The 11,314-nt window shown below is 48.4% G+C and overlaps 1 protein-coding gene across 7 annotated transcripts in view; it reads left to right on the top strand.

The window, feature by feature from the left end:
* The first annotated feature begins 295 nt into the window (after positions 1-295).
* The window catches only part of IKZF2 (IKAROS family zinc finger 2), a 124,088-nt gene continuing 113,069 nt past the window's right edge, over positions 296-11,314 (top strand). For 2 of the 7 annotated variants that reach the window (XM_069860612.1, XM_069860608.1), the window contains exons 1-4: positions 3,767-3,832; positions 4,239-4,274; positions 5,570-5,618; positions 6,331-6,435. In XM_069860612.1, the coding sequence (XP_069716713.1) occupies positions 5,585-5,618; positions 6,331-6,435 (139 nt within the window). In that variant the 5' untranslated portion in view covers positions 3,767-3,832; positions 4,239-4,274; positions 5,570-5,584. Of the gene's footprint in view, positions 361-951; positions 986-3,766; positions 3,833-4,238; positions 4,275-5,569; positions 5,619-6,327; positions 6,436-11,314 lie in introns of those variants that run through there. The other 5 variants (XM_069860609.1, XM_069860607.1, XM_069860605.1 and 2 more) reach the window with 5 other exon arrangements.

The raw sequence follows: 11,314 nt of genomic DNA, 5'->3' as shown, positions 1-11,314 counted from the left end.
GAGGAGGTCATGGACAGGCTCCAAGGGCCGGAGCGCTCCTGCCATGAGGACACGCTGAGAGAGCTGAGGTCGTTCAGCCTGGAGGAGGCTGAGAGGAGACCTCAGATCAGCTTCCAGGACTGGAAGGGGCTCCAGGAAAGCTGGGGAGGAGCTTTTTATGAGGGTACGGAGTGATAGGATGAGGGAGAGCGGCTTTAAATCGGAAGGGGGAAGATCTAGACCGGACATTAGGAAGAAACGGTGAGGGCGGCGAGGAACCGACTGTGCGCAGCAACTGCGACTGCCCCATCCCTGGAGGCGTCCCAGGCCGGGTTGGATGGGGCTCGGAGCAACCCGATCCAGCGGGAGGCTGGAGAAACGGTGAGGCGGGCGAGCCGGGGGGGTGTGGGGGGGTGTGGGCACTCGCGGCGAGGCGCCGCCCCCCTCCCTCCCTCCCGCCGCGGAGCGCACGCGGCACTGAGTGGCCCGGCCGGGCGGGCGGGCTCTTGTCCTCTAATCGATTGCCGAGCGTGCTGAGCGCGGGCACCCGCTCTCCGCTCTTTCCCCCCCCCTCCCCCCCCCCCCGCTCCCTTTCCCGCCCCCCCACGCTGAGGGTGAGGAAGAGGCGGCGGGGGCGGCACTCCGGGTCGCTCTAATCGATTGCCGAGCGCGCCGAGCGAGGGGTGCGGGTGGAAGGGGGGAATGAATGGGAGGAGAAGGAGAAGGAGCAAAGGGGGGGGTGGGGGGGGGTGATGCGCTCAGTCCGTGTGTCCGTGTGTCCGTGCGGATCGGTTTCTCGGGGTTTGACCAGCTGTCCCGGGCTAACCCTGAAGATGGAGGAAGTAAAAACAGGATTACCCTGAGCTCCGGGGCTCGCGCTGCCTTAGTTCCCGGAGCCAGGAGCCGTGGCACAAGCACCGCGCGCCCGAGCTAATAAAACACACACACACACACACACAGAGACACACAGAGACACACAAAAGGGGCATGGAAGTGATTCACTGAGGTAACGCCGCGCCTGCCTGCCGCCTGGGGCTGCTGCTTTCCCCCTCCCTGCACCCCCCCATCTGCCTCCCCCCCCCCCCCCAACCTTCCCCTCACGATTCCCGGGGCGGAGGGGGGGGGGGGGGGCTGGGACAGCGGGGTTGGGTGTCTGTCTGTCTGTCTGTGTCTGTCGGTGTGCGCTTGTCTCTGTGTGGGAGGCAGATTGGCTTGGGTTGGGTCGGAAGGGACCTTAAAGATCATCCAGTATACACCCGCCCCCCCAATATGTGTGTCTGTGTGTCTCTATATGAGTCTGTCTGTGTGTCTCTATGAGTCTGTCTGTCTGTCTGTGTGTAAATCAGGTTGGTTTGGGTCGGAAGGGACCTTAAAGATCATCCGGTTCCAACCCCCCCCCCCCCACATTTGCATGTCTGTGTGTCAGTCTGTGTGTCTGTCTGTGTGTCTCTCTGTAAATCAGATTGGTTTGGGTCAAAAGGGACCTTAAAGATCATCCAGTTCCAATTTCCTCCCCCCAAAATGCGTGTCTGTGTGTCTGTATGTGTGTCTGTATGTCAGTCTGTGTGTGTATGTCAGTCTGTGTGTCTGTCTGCATGTCTCTGTGTAAATCAGAATGGTTTGGGTCAGAAGGGACCTTAAAGATCATCCAGTTCCAATTCTCCCCCCACCTTCCCCCCTAAAAATGCGTGTCTGTGTGTCTCTATGTCAGTCTGTGTGTCTGTATGTCAGTCTGTGTGTGTCTGTGTGTCTGTATGTCAGTCTATGTGTCTGTATGTCAGTCTGTGTGTCTGTCTGCGTGTCTCTGTGTAAATCAGAGTGGTTCGGGTCCGAAGGGACCTTAAAGATCATCCGGATCCAGCCCCCCAATATGCATGTCTATGTGTGTCTGTATATGTCCGTCTGTCCGTCTGTGTGTGTCTGTGTCTGTCTGTCTGCGTGTCTCTGTGTAAATTACAACGGTTTGGGTTGGAAGGGACCTTAAAGATCATCTGGATCCAACCCTCCTGTATATGTGTGTCTGTGTGCATGTGTCTGTCTGTCTGTGTGTCTCTGTGTTTGGGTCGGAAGGGACCTTAAAGACCATCCGGTTCCCCCCCCACCCCATAATATGCGTGTCTGTATGTCAGTCTGTGTGTGTGTGTCTGTCTGTGTAAATGATAAAATGGTTTGGGTGGGAAGCGACCTTAACGATCATCCGGTTCCAACCCCCCTGGATATGTGCTGTATGTCAGTCTGTGCGTGTCTGTGTATATCTGTCTGTCTGTCTGTCCGCGTGTCTCTGTGTGGAAATCATAGAATGGTTCGGGTTAGAAGGGACCTTAAAGATCATCCAGTTCCAGCTCCCCAATATGTGTGTCTGTATGTCAAGTCTGTGTATGTCTGTGTGTCTGTATCTCAGTCCGTGTGTGTCTGTACATCAGCCGGTGTGTGTTAGCCTCTCTGTGTCTGTCTGTCTGTCTGTGTCCGTCTCTGTTTATCTGTATGGCAGTCTGTGTGTCTGTATGTCTGTGTCTGTGTGTATCTGTGTGTGTGTGCGTGTTTATATCTCTGTCCGTCTGTCTGTGTGCATGTGTATATGTGTATATGTGTGTGCCTGTCTGTGTGTCTGTCTGTCTGTCTGTGTGTTGGACTCGGTGATCCGGTGGGTCTCTTCCAACCTGGTTATTCTATGATTCTATATGTGTGTGTCTGTGTGTCTGTGTCTCTGTCTGTGTGTCTATCTGGGTGTCTGTGTCTCTATTTATCTCTGTGTGTGTGTCTGTCTGTCTGTGTCTGTATGGAGGCTCTCCCAGTAAAGCGCAGCCGTGCAGCATCTCCCGCCCGTGACTTGTTGCTGTTCACCCAAAAGAGAAAACAAAAAAAGAGGAAAAGAGGCTCAAAATGTTGTGGGGTGGGTGTTCTGTGAGGCAGCACCGGCTCCAGCTGCCATTTCCCTCTGCCACCTGTGGCCGCCGGGGTGGAGGGGGTGGAAGGGGAGGGATAATATGGAATGAAAGGCGAGGCAGAGCTCCCGGGACTTTGACAGGTTGTGGGACGGGTGGGGAGAGGGTGGGATGGGGCGTGGAGTCACCCAGGGCTCTCCTGGGAAGTTGGCCTGGGGTTCCCTGTGTGGGGTGTGAGCGGACCCCATCCTTCACCTCATCCCTCTCCCTGTATCCCTTTCCCTGCATCCTTCACCCCATCCCTCTCCTTGCATCCCTTTCCCTGCATCCCTTTCCCTGCATCCCTTTCCCTGCATCCTTTACCCCATCCCTCATCCTGCATCCCTTTCCCTGCATCCTTCTCCCCTCATCCCTCCCTGAGTCCCTCATCATCTCCCTGTCCCTCATCCTCTCCCTCTCCCCGCATCTCTCACCCCCTCTCACCCCTTCCCTGTCATCCCATCCCTCTCCCCGCATCCCTCTCCCTGCATCCCTTACCCCATCCCTCACCCCATCCCTCTCATCCTGTCCCTCTCCCCATCCCTTTCCCAATCCCTCTCCCCACATCTCCACTCCATCCCTCACTCCATCACTCTCCCTGCATCCCACCTCCCTCCATCCCTACCCCATCTCTCCCCCCATCCCTACGCCACCTCCCTCTCCCCAATCCCTCACCCCATCCATCCCCTCCTCTCCCTGCGTTTTCCTCCCGGTTTGTAGGGAACCGGTGGATCAAGTTTTTCTTTCTCTCTCTCTCTCTCCCCGCTGGTTAATCGCATTGCTGTAGCACCGGCTGACCTCCCTCCCTCTCCCTCTTCTTTTTTTTTTTTTTTCTGTTGTTCTTCATCTTCCTTCAAAGTATGTGCCATTCCTGAGCGAGTTTCCCCGCCGGCTCATCCCGGGGCTGCCCGACTCCGCATGCCCCACCTGTAAGTGCCAGGGGCGGGTTGCTCCCCCCTCTCTTTCTCCCCACTTTCCTCCCTCTTTCTTCCTCTCTTTTTTTTTTTTAAACATTAATTTTTTAAACTTTCCCCGGCTTGCTGTGTCTCCAGCCTGAGCAAAACTCTCTCCCTTCGTTACGGAAAGGGAGGCTTAGCCATCACCAGCCTAAAAACGGTGACCAAACTTTTTCCTTTCCTCCTCCTCATCCCCCCCCCGTTGAAGAAATAAAACATAAAACCCAATCCCTGTCTTCATTTAGCTTATGGATGTTTCTGCGTTTCTTTTTTGTCTTTCTTTCTCTTCCTCCTCCCTTCCTCCCCTCTCCTCTCCTTCCACTTCATTGGCTGGGATGATCTTTCCCTGTTGCTTCTGATGTTTCTTTCTTTTTCTCAGTGTGTGCCTGCCTACCTGGACTAGGGGGAAGAGAAGGTAATTTTGAAAGGCTTGAGGAAGCGGATTACCTCTTTGGAAAACTTTTTATTTGGGGAGATTTTAAAGAGTTGTGTGAAAAATCAGGAATTGGAGAGAGTTGGGTAGCAGCTGGGCAGGTTGAAATTTAAGTGTTATGTGCTGAATGCCTTGGGAATTCGATCTGCTTTATACCAAAGAGCACAGAGAAAAGTATTTATTTATTGGGGGGAAGGCGGGTGGAGGGGAGGGGGGAAGGAAAGCGGGTTAAGGGAGGGGGAGGGAAGTGGTTTTGGAGACAAGAAGTGAAGCTGCCTGTTTTCCAGTAAGTAATGGAGAAATTCCAGGAGCCAGGGCTAAATATACTTGGCGATCAATACAGAAATGGCTCATTGTGAATAATTTAGCTGCCTGGTGCAGTGAGAGTTTTGAAACTAAAGGCAAAAAAGAGGCCGTGGAGGGAGAGAGGAAATAAAATTCTCCTCTGGTCATGTCAGATTCTTAACTTTTCCACTTAAAAGAACATAGTTATGATTATTGATCTCTCTCTGTCTCTTTTTTTTTTTTTTCTCCCCCCTCAATATATATCAAATGATAGCTAGGGGGTGTCATTCTATACAGTTACTTGGGTTTCTGGAAAGTAATAGCTTGTTCTGTGTCAGCAAAGTGCTTCCAGAAACTTTAAGATTGCTTCACGCCACAAAATGCATGATCTGGGAGCATTAAGTGTGACGTTGGGCCCCGTGCTGTGGCAGATAAATAGGGTTAGCGCGGGCAGGTGCCTGTACAGGTGTGTGCGTGCGCGTACCGCGGCGCGACACAAAGAGGTGTAATAAGGGGACCGGGCACGGGAGGGCTTTATTTTCGTTTAAGATCAGGATGGAGTCTCTCGGAGCGCGTGTGAAAAGAGCAATTGTTGATTGTATCCATCTCCTCAAAGTCTGTTCTGGCTGCGAGAGCTGATAATTCATAAAGCGTTACCATCCCGGCTTGAACAAAACAAGTCGGGGGGGGAAAAAAACCCCAAACCTCTTAGATCAGGTAAAAAAGCAGGTGGGGACCAGGGAGGGGTATGGTCAGACCAAGCTGATCCCAGTGCTCCCCACCCAGGAGGCAGCTGGATTTCCATCCTCACGTAATTTGCAGGAAGAGCTCAGGGATTCGCAGTCGAGCACATGCAGGAGGCTCGTGTGTTTCTCTAGGCAATGGTTGCAACAGCAGCAGCATGGGCAGCGACTCAGGGCTGGAAGTAAGTTTAATCATTTAATGGTTGGTACTGACAGGCGTCTCTGAGGGTGTGCTTTTCTGCCTTGCAGCGCTGCACTTTGACTATGGAAGCAGAGGCTGCTGATGGATATATAACATGTAAGTAGTCATTTCATTTTGATTGTTCTGAATTCTTTCCTTTTTCCCCCACTGTCCTTTCTGTAACGCAGGCACCTGAAACTTTAGCTTCTTTCTGTACCATCTGTGCTTTGAGGTGATGCTGAATGGGAAGCGATTAAATGTAAAAATGCATGGAGATGGGTGCATGAGCCGGTATCTGGAGGTTTAAATCTTTGCTGAGGATGGGTGAACTTTGCAAATGAGGGAGAGTTCATCTTCAGAAATTCAGACTGCAGCAAAAAACTTTTTATGCCTGCCACCGTGCATTTCTCCTGGTTTTTTTTTGTGTCAGAGCAAAGCATCTCAGTGTGTTTGAGTGTTTTATTTGATTGTCAGTTAACTGAGAGCTTTGTGGGGAAGGTCAGTGTGGGGAAACACTGGTTCAGGCTTCTGCCCAGCCCCAATTCTTGGTGTCTGCAAGTGGAAAAGTAACCCTGACTTCTCTTGAGACAAAGCACCTGGGGCAAGGTTTGTCACGGGTGTGTGTGTAAGATTAGCGACCGGGGGCTTGAGGGGGCTCTTAAAATCAGCCAAACCTTTACTTGTGGCCACCGAGAGCCTGGTTTGCACAGGCTGGGGAGGACCCCACCGGGAAAGGAGGGAAGGGTGACGGGAGGAGGGAGCGAGTCATACTTTTTAATTGTGATGAAGGGGATGGAGACTTACGGGGGCCCTTCTTTTGTGAAAGCAGGTGACAATGAGTTTTCGCCCGAAAGGGAGCACGCCGGCATGGCCATTGACCTCACCTCCAGCACACCCAACGGGCAGCACGCCTCCCCCAGTCACATGGCAAGCAGTAAGTCTCCTCTCCAACCTCCTTCTCCCTAGCAGCGGGTCTGGGTTAGTCTGCTCCTCCGGGTCCTCGGCGTCCTTACTGGGTCTTAACCGCTGCTGTGGGCGTTGCTCATCAGAGAGGAGAAGGACAGAGTAGATTTCTTTTTTTTTTTTTCTCTCTCTTGTTCATGCTGGTGTCTCATCTAAACATGAACGGGATTACTAGTCTGAACTATCCCAAGGTGGCATTTGAGAGCTGGTCCTTACCTGTTCCAGGTAGGAAAACACTAGGCTTGACGTGTGCTGGTTTTGTTTCACCGGGTTTTCAAATCCAAGTGGAAATTGTTGTTATTACTATTATTACTTTGCTTCCCAAACAGCTTGAAGTAGCTTTATTTGAAAACAAACACATTTTATTTACAATAAGCTTTATTCTGGCAAAGTATAAAGTTAAAATATCTGGGTTTGATGACAGGTTGTATTTTACTATTCCAAATGGTAATAACTTCCGAATTCCAAATAGTAGTAACTTCAGCATCCTTCATTGCCTCAGCTTTGCCTTGGCAATTCCTGAAGTGGCTAATGGGATAGCTGGAAGTTTATGGCACTCAGTAGTTGCCTCTTACAAACTGCAAGGATTGGGTTTTAGAATGTCAGGGAAGAAACTGAGAAAATGTCAAGATCTGGGATTCTGCTGTGAGTGTCAAGTGCTGATAATATTTGTGTAATTATTTTCATGCCGTATTCTAGAGGTGGATCCGTGTAGATCACGCATTTCGTAAACCCAACCCTTTTTGCTGTGTGTGCAAGTGCCATGGCTTGTTTTACTGCTGGTTGCAATGTTACATCAAGTTATTTACCTTAAAGTACCTCTGTACTTACATTCCAAATAATGCGAGGTGCTTTGCTTCCGATATACTTTCAGAGGGTTCCTCTCTGTGATACTCAATTTTCTCTCTACTGCGTGTCCTATAGATCCGTATTAATCTTTTTAAAGTGTTTGTGTGATACCCCACTGAAAGCTGTGAAAGAAAAAGCTTTTAGGGTTGCTTGCTTTAAAATACACTGTGCGTTGCCTTCAAAGTCTTTCTTACTGAGAAAAAGATGTTACTTTCCTTTTAAGAATTCTTCTTTCCTCTTGCAAATTACGAGTAAAACGCAGGTTTTATGAGCCTTTAAAACGGAGGGTTATTATGAAGATCTCCCAATTATATACATGTTGCTAGAGAATATGATTGCTAATACTCTGGACTGAACTTTATATGACAACCGATCATAATTCAGCATCTTTAGACAATTCCAATCCTTCTGCGCTGGGATTCTGATATATTTTATTATGTTGTAAAAGTTTTACTACTCACTTTCTTCATTTTCTTTGTTTCCTTTTTATTAATGGGAAGCCTTCATTGGAAGGGGAAAAGAGCTCCCTGTTTTAAATCTTCTTTATAATCTAGACTAAAAACCAGAGTGAACTTAGGGAATAAAAAGATCTAGGATGAAGTCATGCAAAAATACTTTAACACATTCAATATTTTTGTGCTTACTGTGTTAACATTTTCAATGATTTTTAAGCTTCGTTAGCTCTCGCATCACACGTGTTTCTGCAGCCTGGGTGAATATCTTATTTTTTTAAGTGTTTTGTGGTATCTCACAGGTGTCTCGGCTGCTTTCATCACTGCTTCTCAGTTTTAAACGTGTGCTGCCGTTGCAAAAAGAGGGGCTCTGAAGCCCAGCAAAGCTCGACCTTCTTAAAATTGTTGCAATTAATTTACTCCTTGCAGGCACAAGAGTGTTTTGCGGAGAGGTGGTTTGCTCTGCCTTAAACATGGGAGGTATTGATTGGAGGTTGTTGGCTTTTGTGGCAGCTGATGCCTTGGTTCTCTTAAGGTTTTTGGCCAAATCTTGAATCTAGCATGTGTAGACAAAATCTCCAGACGGTGCTTTAAAGCTTTCCACCTGTTTTGCAGGGTACAGGAAATCCTTTTAAAGATTTGGTAACCAAGGGGCCCATGACCTCTGGGGTTATTTTTTAGGGGGGGTTGTTTTCTTTTGAGTGTATTGGGTTGGGTTTTTCTGTAGGATAGGTGGAGGTGGGAGAGGAAGGAGGGGATAGCTGTTCAAAATATTTTACATGGATGCGTTAGCTCCTGTTGGATCGATCCGTCATCCTTCGTTGTTGGTGGAGGCAGTGGCTGTGTTGTATTTCAGTGTGGTTTAGTTTTCAGCGGAGTCGCCGCAGCTGAGCTGCTGTAGCGAAGCTCAAGGCACGGCGTTTTGGCTGGGTGGGATGTGGTGATGGAGGAGGAGGAGGTCCCTAAGGTGGTACAGGGCTCAGACCCCAAGTGTTTCACTCCTGATGTGCTCAGCACGTGCACCTGCAGGGTGGAGAGCTGTGTTTGGACCTTCATTCATGAGTCCCACTGAATTGTTTTGAACCACAGCACTTTGTTTAGCCTTAATTTGTGACCAGCTCAAACAGAGGCAATCCGTAAGAAGCAAATTTGTTGGATCCGTACCGAAATGTCTGAGCAGTGCTCTCCCAGCAACAGTAAAATTATGTGCTAGGTAGAGAGTTTTCTATGTTCATTAGCCCCTGGCAATCCATGTTAGTAGGAGTTCTGGCAGGGATACTGATGTTTTCAGGTTCTATTCCAAAAGGTTTCAGGTTAAATATTTTGGCTTGTGTTTGAGAGGTGTCTACGGCATCCTTTAACCTATTATATTTTTCAGGTATTTAGATGGAATGTATAGGTTATGGATGGGGCTGACGCTCAATTTTCCTTGTCAGTGAGGTGATCTTGAAAGATAAATCGCAGTAAATCGCCTGTGATAGCTAAGTAATGATCTTACACGTACCTTACGGTACGTATCTGCTTTAGGCAGAATGCTGTATGTATGTTGGCAGGTGCTCTGTTCTAAAACACTTTACTGTAGTTTTATGTAAGCAAAGATTTAAAATACGTGTAAATAGTCAAACTGAGTAGGTTGAGAGATCATCTCACTTACCTCTACAGCAAAAGAAATTAGCGCTGTGCCCGCTGAGTACAGATGATACGTTTACATAGCCCCAAAATCTGGAAGTCCGGGTTTTCTTCTGATCTTCCATAGAGAAACTCTTCCAAAGGCTGACACCCGGAGCTGGGTATCAAAGACCAGCTCAGTTAACTTTGTGCTGTAGCAGAGAGCTCCCTGCATGGCCCCAAGCCCCGCTGCAGACCCCACTGTGTTCAAGAGAGTCTGTCTTGTTGCCTTTGGTGAATGTTGAACTGGGCTGTAAGCGATCGGAAACCTCTGAATAGGAACCAGTGTGCTAATTAACGGCTGACTGGGAATCCTTTATAAAAGACTCTTTAAAAAGAAATAATTCTTGGTCACTTCCTCATAATGCCACAGAGTTCTTGCTGTAAATATTAGAGAGGTATATTATTGTTTTTCCTGTAGGTTAAAATGGATTTGGAAGAGCATCCCCTTGAGAAACTGCAGGGGCATGATTGTTGAAATAGGTGACTCGATGACCGCTTTGTGTAGGATGGAGGATTCTTCTCTAAGACCACGTACGGAAAATAACAGCAGCTACCAGCATCTGACAGTCAGTGACAGAGGAAACTTCCTCTTAAATTAGAGACTTTACAGTGGGTGTCCTAGATAACTTTCTTATCTCTGCTTTCATAGACAAAAGGAGCCCTTAAATGAAATGGAGTCAGAACAATCATAAATATCAAACCCAACATCTGATGTTCGAGACTGATTAAAATTGTGGTACGCTTTCAAGATGTGTTTATAGTAGCTTAAAGCGTTAGTAAGTTATGAGAAATAGTTTGTTAAGGAAATAAGGATTGTTGATTGCCTCGGTTGCTGAAATGAATGAGGCGATTGCATTTTCTGCGTGATGGGGAATGATTGCACTGTCAACATAGTTGTTGGGACAAGAGTAGTGAGTGCAAGTGCTTTCAGTGGCAGTATCTAAAGAGAACGCTAGCAAATTTGTCCTATAATGTAGCCAATATTTGTGTTTGGGTTAGATTGGAGTGGACTAACAGTTGCCCCCTTTTTCTTTTGTAATTTCACGGCCCCAAATCTTTATTATTACTTTCATTTTTCAACTCTGAATTGTCATACGAGTTCTGCTTTTTCACGGTTGTGTTGCCCCAAGCAGAAAGTTTCATGCACCACAGCTGTATCTGCACCACATCCGTATGGATAAAGAAATGTAACCATGGAATCTGCCTTTTGGAATTAAATTGGGTAAAATGAGGGGTTGCTTCATGTCTCAGCTACGTGGCAAACAAGTCTTCCCATCGCCAGAGCCTACTGGTCAAGCACGTGAGGCTGGATCTTGTACTGGGGTTCTTTCTGGCTTGGAATGTGTTTTTTCAGTGGGATGAGGTGTTGGAGGCCGAGCTTCTGCAGGATCTTTTCTTTAGAGAGGGTGGTTGGTGGTTGAAGCTGGGGCTGGGCTGCGGTGAGGGGACTGAATTAGTGCTTTGGGGCAGTCACTCCCCTGAGATGTGAGCTTGGGCATGAGGAGTTCTGGCAGCCTAAGTGCTGTGTCTGAAGTGGAGATTCAGGTCTCCAGTTCTTCCAAGTATCTTGGAAAGTGTAAAATGCTGCATATGATGCTAAAACCTCAGACTGGATAACCTCGAGATGCTGAGGAATCTCTGCTCAGCGGTCTTTGAGGACCAGGGTAGGCAACATCTGTTGGTTGCGGGCACCTTTGAGCCTTCTGAGCAGGGAAGTGGACTTGTGGCAGTCCTTCTTTCTGGCAGTTGAGATGTCTTCCAGTCCTTTTTGTCTCACTTTCCAACCTTGATAGTTTGATGTTTAAAGAGCTCAGCTCTGGATGATGCCCAATAGAGACATACGTGTGGTTTACAGGTTGAAGAAGATGCACTATGTGA

This window comes from Phaenicophaeus curvirostris, chromosome 7, assembly GCF_032191515.1.
Source record: "Phaenicophaeus curvirostris isolate KB17595 chromosome 7, BPBGC_Pcur_1.0, whole genome shotgun sequence".
NCBI classification, from domain to species: domain Eukaryota; kingdom Metazoa; phylum Chordata; class Aves; order Cuculiformes; family Cuculidae; genus Phaenicophaeus; species Phaenicophaeus curvirostris.
The sequence above is the reverse complement of the archived record's forward strand: the minus strand, read 5'-3'. Positions and strand labels throughout refer to the sequence as shown.